Source organism: Denticeps clupeoides, chromosome 9 (assembly GCF_900700375.1).
Source record: "Denticeps clupeoides chromosome 9, fDenClu1.1, whole genome shotgun sequence".
In the NCBI taxonomy this organism is placed as follows: Eukaryota; Metazoa; Chordata; class Actinopteri; order Clupeiformes; family Denticipitidae; genus Denticeps; species Denticeps clupeoides.
This window is the reverse complement of record NC_041715.1, coordinates 15,452,360-15,465,599: the sequence shown is the minus strand read 5'-3', so window position 1 is coordinate 15,465,599 and position 13,240 is coordinate 15,452,360. Positions and strand designations below refer to the sequence as shown.

The window sequence follows — 13,240 nt, the reverse complement described above, 5'->3', positions numbered from 1 at the left end:
TTTTTTCTAGATAAATCACATTATTGTTTGATTATTAAATACCGCCCGTAGTTTCTATTCGCCCCTTTTGTGATTTATTTTATAATTATCTTTTTCCTTTTGCAGAACCGACCCTTTCTTTTGGGCAGAATAATGTCCGTCTCCACGCTGCAGCACCGCTATGCGCTTATTAACGTCGTATTTCACCACATGAACTTGTTCCACTGAGAAACGAACCCACCCGTGCTGCTGCACGATAAACGCGCGGTTTGTACGAGTGATAAAACTCTGGGCGGAAGTTTCGCAGCGACCCTGGTTGAAGAGAAAAGTCGCCGTTTTACCGACTCGTCCCCCCTGCAGCCGGTCGGATTCGGCGTGGAAACGGGCCCCGGGAGCGCGCGCAAGGTCCCGTTATTTCTTCTTCTTCCCTCTCTCTCTATATATATATATTTAAAGGGGCGAGTCGTTGTTCGCTTGTAGACACGTTCAAGTTTAATTTGACTCATACCGGGGAAATGTTACGCGCGGCCCGGCATCACACCGCTTTAAATTGATCGCGCATGCGCTCGGGCCCATAAATCTCAATATTTTCAGATTGCTGTATTTTACCGCATTACAGTCACCATCCACGCGTTTATTTCATTATTACAAATCCCTGTACGTCCTCGGGTGTGGTTGGGAGGGAAGGGGGTCGTGGCTAAAACTGCCCGTAATGCCCCACGTCTTCTTCGTTTCATTCATTTACTTTTTCTCACGTCGTGAACGGCAAATATATTTTCATCCAGAATCACAAAATACCAGCTTTACTAGGAGTAAAACAGATTCTTCACGTTCATTTCGGGTTCGTTAAAAAAGAGAAACACTATTGTTTTTAATCTCTGTAAATGCAGGTAATTCAGTGTTTTTTCGTGTAAATACAGTGCAACGTTTATCATTATAATTATTATTTCTGATTTAATCGGCAACCTTTATATATGTATATATATATGTATATTTTTTCTGTAAGTTTATTGTAATAAAAAAAAATACGATGAAATGTGTTTTGAACCATAATTGGATCTGAAATCGGTAATTTCATTACATGACGAATTTAAAGACGCTTCGGGCCATTTCTTGTTAAATTATTGCCAGGAAAGTGAGTTTTAAACGTTTTGCGTGTCCAACAAATGCCACTCGCCGCGTCTTCATTTTTTTCCACGTCCACCGGCCGCGATAAAACGGGCAAACGTCACATTTTCACACGCACACGTTCAAGGCGTCTTTTTAAAACGTCTTCCTCTGTGAGATTGTCATTATTTGGGAATGACGGCGTGAATAATACACACCGAGTGAAGGCGTGAAGTGTGTGGAGGGGCGACGCGGTGACGGAAGCACGACAGTCCTGGTAATAAAATAAAATCGGCAGATTTCATATCAACACCTCGTTCTGTCTTTCTTTAAAAAGCAAAAGAGCTGCTACAAAACAACAGCAGACGTCCAGGTTTCCTTCTCTCTCTCTTTCTGTGTGTGTGTATGTGTGTGTGTGTGTGTGTGTGTGTAAGTGAGTGTGTGTGTTTCAGCTCCAAACTTGCGGTTCTTCTGCCCTCTGGTGGTCGAAAAACAAAACAGCAGCGAGGACCAAGGAGAGACTGGAGCCCCACTCGCGGTTTTATTACTGTCCACCCACAAATATTATACCGGACGGTACGAATTAAGGATCAAACCGTTTCGAATGTTAATGACGTCCTTTCTATCTATCTATCTATCTATCTATCTATCTATCTATCTATCTATCTATCTATCTATCTATCTATCTATCTATCTGTCTGTCTGTCTGTCTGTCTGTCTGTCTGTCTGTCTGTCTGTCTGTCTGTCTGTCATTATTTATATAGGCATTTTGACACTGCTCCACAGTGTTAAGAGTAAATAAGAGGCAAAAATAGACTTTAAGAAATAACAGCTGAACACATTAAAACTCATTATATTTTTCATTTTTATCATGTATTTTTTTGACGGGAAAGTGGGTGCAAGCCCGGTCTTAAAAGTGATGTAACGCGTCGAAACGTGTGTAAATACGACGCAACCCGGGTGTGAAGTAAACTGGACGGCGTGTTCTTAGAGTAAATAGGAACATAAAATCGAGTATGAAAGTATAAAAATGTGTGTACGTAATACATGTATAAAATGTGTGTGTACGTATACATGTATAAAATGTGTGTATGTATATATGTATAAAATGTGTGTATGTATATATGTATAAAATGTGTGTATATTTATATGTATAAAATGTGTGTATGTATATATGTATAAAATGTGTGTATGTTTATATGTATAAAATGTGTGTATGTATATATGTATAAAATGTGTGTATGTATATATGTATAAAATGTGTCTGTAAGTATATAAGTGTACATACACACACACACACACACACACACACACACACACACACACACACACATTAACATTTTAAATGAAAAATATGCACGCAGCGCAGTTGTGGAGCTTCGTTGAAGGTCACGCGTGCTGGATGGAGACCTGGAGGATCTTTGTGAGGGAGGAGGAAGGAGGAAGGAGCCTCGCAGCCATGTTGAAGGCTCCTGCTGCACTGCAGATGTTTCTCGGAGGGCGTCGCTTTCTCAAGCAGGGACCCCCGAAAGGCGTCTATACTTTATTCAAAAAAGGTGAAGGGTGACGACCTTGACGTTACGGAAGTTCAAATGCAGTGTTTGCTGCATTTTTAAAATATGTATTTAAAAAAAAGTCCCCATGCCTGGTGACTTTACACGCATTGAAATTGCCATGTGACGACAGGAAGGTTCTTTTTACGGTTGTGTTACTTTTTTATAAACATGTAAATGCGGCTTTTACTGCCCCGTTACACGCTGTTGCGGTCGTCGGTCACGTGGTGGGCCCGATTCAACGTGCCAGCGTCGTGCTTTTTTGCTGCTAAATAAAATAATCTTCATGTTAACACTCCTTGTTCTGTTCTTTTTTTTTCTTCTTTCGTGTTAGACCCTCGACAGGAAGTTTGAGGACAATATCCTCGCGGCGTTTCTGCACAAAGTGGCGTTTGAGGTGGCCAGAGGGTCCAATAGCCCCCCAATTTAGACATTTACAGCCAGAGTTTATTATACTGTCTAGACGAGCCAAGGTTTAGTAAACACCCCGAGTGAAAGACGACATAAAAAGAGGAATAGCGGGGCAGTATACCGCGCTGTGCACTTCCTATCGGCCGGCCTGCGGCGTGAGGATGATGGTGACGATGACGACGGTGACGATGGACTTCACGCTCCGACACGTGATGTGAACAGCGAGGTTAAAATCCCAGAAATGAAAAATATATATAAAATAATAATGAACAATCAAAGAAGAGGAAATATTTACAATATGCTGTTTTTTTATTTCGTACATTGAATACGTCACATGCGTCTACGAAATGCATACATAGGTCTACTGTGAAGAAATTACGCGCTGATCACTTGTAATCCAAGTTCGCAGTGTTCGCCGGACGGCTTTCGCGATGAAGAACTGCTCTCGAGGAAGAAAGGAAGAGAAAAAGAAGCAAGGAAACAAATAAATACGTGGCGTTTACACTGAAGGCGTTCCCCGCTGAACGAAAAGAACGAGAACAAAACAAAAAAAAAAAAAAAAAAAAAAAGATTGTCGAGGTGCAACTGGTGTTCGCAGCCAGCCCGGGTCGGAACCCTCTGTGGAATTATTCGTTATTAGTGTCGATATGAACGTAATGGTCAACTGAGGTAAAAGTTCGGCGAGATCTCCAGCGTGGTTTGCATAGTTGGAAGGCGAGTCGGCCCCCGGAGGACCGGGACGCGGCGTCGTCGTCACCTGCGAGTCAGAACAAAGGGTTCCCGGTGAAATACTGCAGCCGGTCCCGGTTCAGCTTCTTCTCTTTCATCCTGCGGTTCTGGAACCAGATCTTCACCTGCCGGTCGGTCAGGTTCAGCATCCGGGACAGCTGCAGCCGCTTCTCCTTGTTGATGTAGACGTTGAAGAAGAATTCCCGTTCAAGTTCCCGGATCTGGTATTTGGAGTACGGGCACCTTTTTTTCCTGGACTTCGATGCACCTAAACAGAAGCATGGAGTTGAGTTATATAAAAAAAAAAATATATATATATCATCACTCACACTCATGCACACGTGTTTATGAGGACCACCTGGATTAACGCAGACTAACGCAGACATTTCCCTATTTGTGACCTGTTAAATTCCCCTATTTTCCAGTCTCTATTTTCATTGAGACCTGTACAGTCGTATACATTTGTGAAAACCTGTAATTTTTAAGTGACTAAATGTATTATAAAGGCGTTCGAATATATAAACAACCCAAAAAAGGAAAATGTCCCCGTTTTTATCAGTTGCCAGCATGGTTTAATCATATTCGCTCCCCATAAAGACAGCATTTCTATTTATTCTCACTCACAATTAGTTTTGTGGGAACAAAGGTGTGATCAATATGTAATATTTCTTATGAATGTGTTGCCAAATGCAGCAAGACTTTTCTAAGACCAAATCTCAAACCTCAGCAAACAAAGGAAAACCTTTAGCTATTTTAATTTTTTATTTTTTTTACATATATATAAATGTAGCCGTAGTGGAGGCCAGTGGTTATTTGGTCCCCACAAAGACATTCTGAAAATTAGCTTTTTTTTTTCTTTTTTTTTCTCGCACTTGAACATTTATGAGGATCCATGTGTTAGATCCATGGCAGTAACCTCAGTTATCAAAGACAAAACTTAAGCTTGTAATGTTTCAACGTCTTTTTATGTCAATACGTAAAATGAAAACCAGCTAAATGTCGCCATTAAAAAAAAAAAAAAATTCAGATTAAAAAAAAAAATCTATTTTCAAAAGATTTGGTCCCCACCAAGACGTACATACAATTTTGCCTCTCCATTTATTCCTGCCTACATAAATATATGTTTTATAGGGACCTAGAGTAACGGCTTCATCATAAATGTGTTATAGCACATTTATATAGCAACACTAAAAGATTAAAAATAATAGTGATAAAAACAACAGTTTTTCAAAATGTCAACTTTTCCTGTATTTTGAGGATATTGGGTTCCTACTCAGACATCTTTTTTTTTTTTTACATACAGCAGCTCCAAGTACATGCAAACACAAAGGCGTATACACACATCCCACAACAACAACACACACACTCACACACACACACACACACACACACACACACACGACCGTACGCACGCGCAGCGGCGCCAGGCGCGGGTTCGGTGGCTTTTCGGTGTCTGTTTCTCGGTGTGAATCGCGCCGAAATGTACACAAGTCGGCTGACAGAAGAACAGACGCGGCTGCCATCTTTACGAAGGTCGAAAACGGCTTGTCTAAACGCGTCGCAGGCGGCCGCGTTCCCGTCGTAAATATTTGTCCGGCAGTAAAGCGGATCTTATTGGGTTTATAAAAAGCTTTGCGCGCGTATAAAGCTGCGCGTAAAAAAAAAGAGAAAGAAAAGAAAGAGCCTGTACTTGCGCCGCTGCTCTTGTCGTCCCCGCAGTTGGACGGGGACGAGTCCTCCTTCGCGTCCTCGCCGGGGCTCCCCGGGCTCCCCGCGTCTCCGGGGGGCGCGGCGGCTTCTGGCTTCTGCCTGGGCGGCTCGGGATCGGGCTTCTCGGCGCCCGCCGTCTCGAAGAACTGGTCGAAGCCCTGCGGAAGGACGCCGTTCCTGCCCACGCCGGCGAAGAAGCCGCAGGACGAGCCGCCTCCGCCGCCGCCGCCGCCGTGGTGGTGGTGGTGGCCGTACAGAGAGTCGTTTTTGAAGATCACGTCCGCTCTGGCCGTGGGCTGGATCAGGTCCCGGTGCACGAGCTCGTCCGACGAGTAGTAGGACGCGTAGTTGCCCCGGTAGTGCCATTTGGTCGGGTGGTCCAGCCCGTAGTCCCTGAAAGACACTTCCCGCACGGGCTGGACCGGGGACATGTTGGACGAGTAGGGGAAGTTGACCTGACACGAGGCGGCCTGGGGCAGGAACGACGACACCGGGGGGACGTAGTACGCGCAGTTCGGCAGGTACATGTTGGACGCGCAGCCGCCGCGGTCGTCGTACTCCGTCATGTCTGTCCGGGAGGCGGGCGCGTCAGGCTCGGTCCATCTATCGCACCGCGGGCGCGCGGACGGGGCGGCCGGGGACGGCGAGTGGCGCGCGAGCCATGCCGATCGATCGTCGGGGCGATCGTGTCATGTGATCCGCCACGGAGATTACCATATATCAATATCGGTCGTTATAAGCGCTGCCTCGCGCGGCTGGCGGGTGGAAGTAGGCGGCAGGTCATTGGCTGTTCGATTTTTTCTCTTTCGCTGAAACTCCCATGTTCAATTTTTTTTGCAACCCCCCCCCCTCTCTCTCTCCCTCTCTCTCTCCTTTTTGCCGTATGAATAATAAAAACGTCCGGCTCGCGCCCAGATCCACCGCGGACGGAGGGATCTTGTCACGCGGCGGATCCGGTTTCCGCGCTCTCGCGTGAAATCGGAACCTCTCGGCCGCGCGCGCGCGCGCGCGCGTTCGCTCGCGGTGACGTCTCGCGCGCGCTTTCCGCTTGTACGAGCGCCGCGTTGGCCGGTACTTGGTAGGTGGCGGAGCGCGTTGGGGTTCGCGGGTTCTGGAACACTGTCCACATTGTGCTTCACTTTCCTTTAGGCCCTCGCCGATCCGTCACATGCCCGTGGAAATGTCACATGATCAAACACACGCATGAAGGAAGGGAAAAAGTCAGAAACACGCACACACACACACACACACACACACACACGCTTTTACTATTCGTCTTACTCTTCTTTTGAAGAGTCTTTGTCTACTAGTATCAATTACTACTACCGATCTTAATCAAGCATGGGTTACTGCACTTATGTCGATAAAATGTCACATGTCGAGGTTCAAAAGATAAAATGAATTTTAAAAAAATCGCTTTACGTTACCCGTGGATATAATTTATATATCTGGCGCGCTGGAGATGTCCAAAAAAATGTGTAATCCCACAAACCTTTGTCTCTGTGTGGTTTTTTTTCGTGTTTTGCTTTTCCTGGAGAGCAAAAGCAGCAGGATCGCCACGGAACCACACTGCCAAGTACAAAAGGCGCGGGGACGGATCGTTTTATTGCGCAGACAAAAGGACGCGTCGGAGGTGAAGTGTACCCGAGGAGCCGCCTCGCACGAATAAAACTCTCCATTTCACGCAAAGCGGCTCCAAGAGAGAAGCGCGCAACGCGCACAGGCCTCGTCTCCGCGCCAAAAAAAAAAGCCTCGTGGTACCTCCTGCACATTTTACTCCGGCTATTTTATATAAAAACACACACAAAAACATAAAGACTGCGAGTCTATTTTCTATTTAGCTTTTAAGCTGATTTTTTTTCATGCGACAGTGACAACTTTTTTTCTTTTAATTCCCGACCACGACATTCAGTACAGTTATTGAACGTAATGTATTTGCTACGTAACAAATGTAATGTAAACGTTACGCAGTGGTTGTAAAGACGAGCAGGGCCTTGTTCTGAGTGTATTACACGGTAACGAAATGATCGTTTTTCTACTTCTTCTTTTATTTTTTTTTCCCCAACATGGACATCTTTTTGTCCCGGTTTTAAACAGAATGTGTGTGTGATTTTTATTTATTTTTTATTATTATTCACAGGATGTGTGTGTAGATCTTGTGGTTTGTCAAAAGCCACACTGGACGCTAACTTGACCTTAACTTTGTTTTGGCGCCCCCACTATCTCGTGGAGAGTGGAAATACCCTCTCGTCCTCCGCTTAAAAGAATTACATTTCAAGATGGCCGTGCTGAGGGCGATTTAAAAAGAAAAAAACTCCAAATGAAATATTTATGACGGTAAATTTATTTCGTTTCGTTTTCTTTGCTTTGCTGCCTAAGACCTGTCTGCTTGAAAATCTTGTGCGTTCGTACGTTCGAGTCTCGTGTTTATTAACCCAACCTCCATATTATTATTTTTTTGGAATGGGCTTTATGTAAAACGTTACTGGAATAAATAAATGAATAAAATTCGCGCACAGGGCGAGACTTTAGTTGACTGCAGACACCGGGCCCGGCGACACCGCTTATAAACGCCACAAACCGGCCGATTTCTCACTCGTCGAATGGAAGTTGAATGTTTTATTCTGCGCGCATTAAAATGCGGCTTCGCTCTCGGTGCCAGTTGCGTGTTGGGAACAAAACCAGGGACGACTGGACGTGTCGTGCGTCTGCACGTCGTATTAAATAAACGTCGTACGTCATGCTAAATAAAGTATTGCGTTTGGCACCGTTCGCGAATGAAGCGCGTTCGCCAAATGCCAACATCAACAAAAGCTATTTCGTCGAATTTTTCCACATTATATATTTTCATGGAAAATAAACCATATATACATATATATATATGAGAGAGAGAGTTTATTTTGAGAGATAGTTTATTTTCGAGTTTTTTTGGGTGGTCTTTAGTTCGTCATTGACGCCAAAACGGAACCTTTCCCTGTCGGCGGACGCTTGGCGACCTTGAGCTTGGACGCTTAACTTGAGCCTCGCGCTCATCGGGGGAGCGGAATCCACCGAGAAAAAAAAAAAACCCACACACACGCAGGCAGCATCAACACAGTGTTTATTTCACAGCACAGAAATGTACAGTTCTTCAATAAATAAGGTTTATTGGCGCGGTCAGTCGCTGGGCCGCCCGCCTTTATTATGGAAAAAATCTCTTCGTGGAACAGCAACGGCAGTATAATAATAATAATAATAATAATAATAATAATAAACCACCCCTTTCCCCCTCCCCGCTTGGTCCTGCGTGGAATAAAGCGTCCGGCCCCCGCCCGTCTGCTCCGTGGAAAGTCAGTAGAAGGCGCAGGCCTGGTCGCCGCGCGTCTGCAGCCGCTTCTTCTTCATCCTGCGGTTCTGGAACCAGATCTTGACCTGCTGGTCGCTCAGCTGCAGCCGCTCGGAGAGCTCCCTGCGCTTCTGGCGGCTGATGAACTCGCTGGCGGAGAACTCGCGCTCCAGGGCGGCCAGCTGCGGCTTGCTGTACGGCCTCCGCTTCTTCCGCTGCCGGGCTGAAACACAAAAGACGACGTTTTACTGCGCGGCTCCTTCGGGCGCCCCGGGAAGCGGCGTGGGCTTTTTTTTATTATTATTTCCCGCACCCTCGGAACAGGAGGCTCTGGTGCTTGGCGCGGGGTGGAGCCCGGGGATGCCGTGTCTGCCGAAGCCGGCCGGGCTCGGGGTCCCGTGCTCCTCTGGGGTGGGGGTCGCGCCGTGGAAGCAGCGGTCCCGCGTGGGGCCCCGGTCGTGGAGTGGGTCGGGGCCGGCGAGGAACGGCTGGGGGAAGCAGCCGAAGGCGGCGCGGCTCTGCGGCGGGATCGGGGGCGGCCCGGGGAAATGGCCTCCGCTGCCGCGTAAATTTGAAAAGTACAGCGAGTCCGCGGGGCGAGGAGGAGGAGGAGGAGGAGGAGGAAGAGGAGGGAGACTCACTAAAGCAGCGAAGTGGCTGCGCTCGCACATTTCCACCGAGTTATTCCGAACGCGGCGTACAATCCGTCCACTCGCCCCTAAAATAAAGCCGGGGTAATTGTTGATTTGTTAATACGCCGTCACGTGACATGCTAAATAATCGCCGGTCCCGCCCTCGGGCTCAAACCTTACCGGTAATCGAAAATATCCACAGATTTCCCTGCACGAAAGCACAGACAAAAGTGGAGTATCTATCTATCTATCTATCTATCTATCTATCTATCTATCTATCTATCTATCTATCTATCTATCTATCTATCTATCTATCTATCTATCTATCTATCTATCTATCTATCTATCTATCTATCTATCTATCTATCTATTTTATATGGATTCGATTAGCAGTTAACAGCTGAACGAGTTACTGACCTTGACGTGTCGAGATAAAACATAAAAACTGTGAAAATATATATGAAATGTTCATAATTGGAGACCATCTCACATCTCCGCGGATCGGTTTAAAGTTCCTCCTCGGATGCGGGAGCCGACTGTTTGCTTTATTTCTGAACTGGCGCTCCGTGCTGCACGTTATAATAAAACCAACACACACTCACTCAGGCAGAGGAAACATGTACTCGTTTATCACACAGTTTTTACTTTAAAAAAAAAAAAATATTGTTTCAATGTTTACAACAGTAGCTGCTCAAAAAAATTATTTATTACACGCCGTGTACAATATTTCAAGGTAAAATAACTCTACAAAAGGCGCCTTTCATGGCTTTTTATTGTTTTAAACCAACTACAAATGTATTCATGTGTTTGATTTATGAATTGAAGGAATTAAAAAAACAGACATGGAGAAACTGAGATTTTTGGCTTCTGCTGTGTCACTTCGGAAAGTTTCGTTTGCCAGTTTTTCTGCTGTTAAAAGCAAGTTTCTGTCCTGACTGAAAAGGAACGAGACCATGAGACGACAGAGATTACAGACCTCATTTTATTACTTTATTACCTGTACTTCTTTCAAAAAATATATTTCCCACGTTACAACCAGCTGAAAGGAAAAGAAAATCCGCCGTTTGTTTCCTTTGTATGACTAGAAAAATATGTCAAGGTCAAGGTAGGATAAAAATGTCTTCCGATCCTTTTCCGTTTCACAACACGATATTAGTCAAAGACAAATAACTCTAACTTATACAATTTTATTTGTAAAAAAAAAAAAGCACACACACACACACACACACACACATTTTAATGTTAAATAAATGAATGTTCAACACTAAATGCATTTCACAAGCAGTCCTGACGTCCTTCCTATCATATATAACTTAAATACGATAAGAATATAAGAATGAAAAGTTTTATATTTATGATATTTGCACGAGCCTGTCGGGTTGTTATTATTGTTGTGTTTTTTTTTTACTTTTTATCTCAAATCGGAAATGGAGACACAAGGTGTCGCAGTAGCGCAGTTCTACCAGCAGGTGGCGGGAGAGGAGCGCGGATGGAGGCGGCGGCATCCAACTCACTGGCCGGACTCGAGTCAAGGTCGCCCGCCGTCAAAACACGTCAAGGTCAATGTTCCAGACTCCAGCGTGGCTTTATTAACCACGTGAACGGGAAAAAAAAAAACAGCTAAACTGCAGAAATCTCATTAACACGGTTCTAATAAATAAATGATGTATGATAAAAATTTATATATACATATACACACACACACTCCTTAAATGAAGACGTAAATAATACAAGTTTAGGGTTTCATTTTCGTCGGGAGAACTAATTTTCCTCTTAAAAAATATATGTAAAAGAATTTGGTCCTGCGGACAGAATTGTATTTGTTTTTGAGTCTATAAAATCGTCAGAGATCCCAAAGTATGCAAAAAAAAGATCGTTCGAAAGGTATTGATGCTATTAAATATGAAAGGAAGCATCAAACAAAAAATTGAAACGGGGAAGTCACCAGTATTTACATATTTTTAAAATGTCGTTCTTCGAAGAAAAAAACTCTGCGTTCCCTGAGACAGTTTCTGCGTTGAGAGCAACAAGTGAATAATAAAAATTAATAAAAAAGCCCCTTCACGACCCTCCAGTCCCTTTGGTGCCGGTCTTCTTGTCCTTGACGCGCCGGTTCTGGAACCAGATCGTCACCTGTCGCTCGGACAGGTTGGCCGCCGCGGCGACCCGCCGCCGCTTCTCTCTGGTGATGAACTTGCTGGCGGTGAACTCGCGTTCGAGCTCCCGGAGCTGCACCTTGGAGTAGGGGACGCGCTTCTTCCGCCCGCGGCGGTACGTCGGCGCGACGTCGGGTCGGGTCAGGGCGGGATCTTCAAAGAAACACGCACAGAAATATATTTACTGAAATATACATGTATACATACATATACACACATTTATCTACATATACATACATACACACACATTTATATACATACATACATACATTTATATACATATACATACATACACACACATTTATATACATACATACATACATACATACATACATTTATATACATATACATACATACACACACATTTATATACATACATACATACATACATTTATATACATATACATACAAACATACATACACACACACACACACACACACACACACACACACACACACACACATTTATATACATATACATACATATGTGTACGTAGCGTGAAAAGCAGAACTTGTCTCCTGTTGCGCGTTTAAGGCCTTAAACAGGCGTTAACCACGAACTGATATCACGATAAAGCGACGTTCGATTGTTTTTCCTCTAAGGAAATCGATTATGTGATAACGGTGATTATTATCGGGGGGTACCTGCTGGAGAAGGGCCCCAGATGAGGGGGTTCGCCGCCGCCTGCTCCCTGCTGCTGTACAACTGGCTGCTCCAGGTGGCGGACCAGCTCCAGGGCTGGTAGTTCTCGCCCTCTGCTCTCGGGTCTCCGGTGTACCCCGGGAAGGGCCGGTAGGGTCCCCCGAAGCCCCGGTAGGGGACCTTGTCTTTGTGCGGCGGGCCGCAGCCGCAGCAGCCGCGGGCCACGTGACAGCCGAAGGCGGCCGCCGCCGCCGCCGCCGCGCCACCGCCGGGGGACGCCTTCGCGCGGTCCGGGTTCAGGGGGTCCGGGTTCAGCCGCGAGCCCGGGGTGAAGGCGGGGTAGAAACCTCTGGCGTCCCCTCCCGGGATCTCCATCTCTCTCACCGGGAAGCGCGCGCGCGCGCGCTCTACAGGTCGCGGAGGCGCGCAGGGGTGTCCCGGCTTTAGCTTTTATAATTTGACTCCCTGGACTAATGACAGATCCGTGGCGGCCAGAAGGGGGGTTGGCTGCTCGGACTCACGTGACGCCCAGGGCCGGAAGTTCTCGCCACGACACGACTCCCACCGAAACAGCGTCAGAATGGCGAGTCCGGACTTAATCCGGGAAGAACTTTGGGTTCCAGGAGCATCTGAAACTTTTTTTTTTTACCAGACGCCAGGCAGCAGTTACAGGGACAGTCCCGCTGGTAGTAAAACCTGTTACTCTGCGCTCTGCTGGTTCAGAGACGAGTTACCCGCTAGGACTAGAAATAAAAAAAAAAAGATCATAAACAGACATCAAGTCAACAGAACAGGAATAAAACGTCCAGCCTCGTGATGTGGATCTTTCCTCGGGGTTACGGTGGTGATACGGATATGGATTAAAGCCTCCTTTCGTCTGAACAAGGATGAAAATACAGCCTTACTCAGACTATATATCTATCACACACACACACACACACACACACACACACACACACACACACACACACACAAAATTGGTATAAGTATTAGTT

General features: G+C 45.6%; 3 protein-coding genes across 3 annotated transcripts in view; all 3 read right to left on the bottom strand.

Annotated features, from left to right (window-relative positions):
• The window catches only part of hoxd10a (homeobox D10a), a 5,096-nt gene extending 2,549 nt beyond the window's left edge, over positions 1–2,547 (bottom strand). The window contains exon 1 of the mRNA XM_028991377.1: positions 2,480–2,547. Within this exon, the coding sequence (XP_028847210.1) occupies positions 2,480–2,547 (68 nt within the window). The remainder of the gene's footprint in view (positions 1–2,479) is intronic.
• A 1,187-nt stretch (positions 2,548–3,734) lies between these two features.
• hoxd11a (homeobox D11a) lies at positions 3,735–6,306 on the bottom strand. Its single transcript, XM_028991561.1, has 2 exons — positions 5,470–6,306; positions 3,735–4,047 (listed from the first exon to the last, which is right to left on the bottom strand). Exons 1-2 carry the CDS (start codon positions 6,053–6,055, stop codon positions 3,815–3,817), a joined length of 819 nt encoding a protein of 272 aa, XP_028847394.1. The 5' UTR covers positions 6,056–6,306; the 3' UTR covers positions 3,735–3,814.
• Positions 6,307–8,819: 2,513 nt separating this feature from the next.
• On the bottom strand, positions 8,820–9,485 carry hoxd12a (homeobox D12a). The gene is made up of 2 exons (XM_028991376.1): positions 9,128–9,485; positions 8,820–9,037 (listed from the first exon to the last, which is right to left on the bottom strand). The coding sequence occupies exons 1-2, from the start codon at positions 9,483–9,485 to the stop codon at positions 8,820–8,822; spliced, it is 576 nt and encodes a 191-aa protein (XP_028847209.1).
• Positions 9,486–13,240: the final 3,755 nt, after the last annotated feature.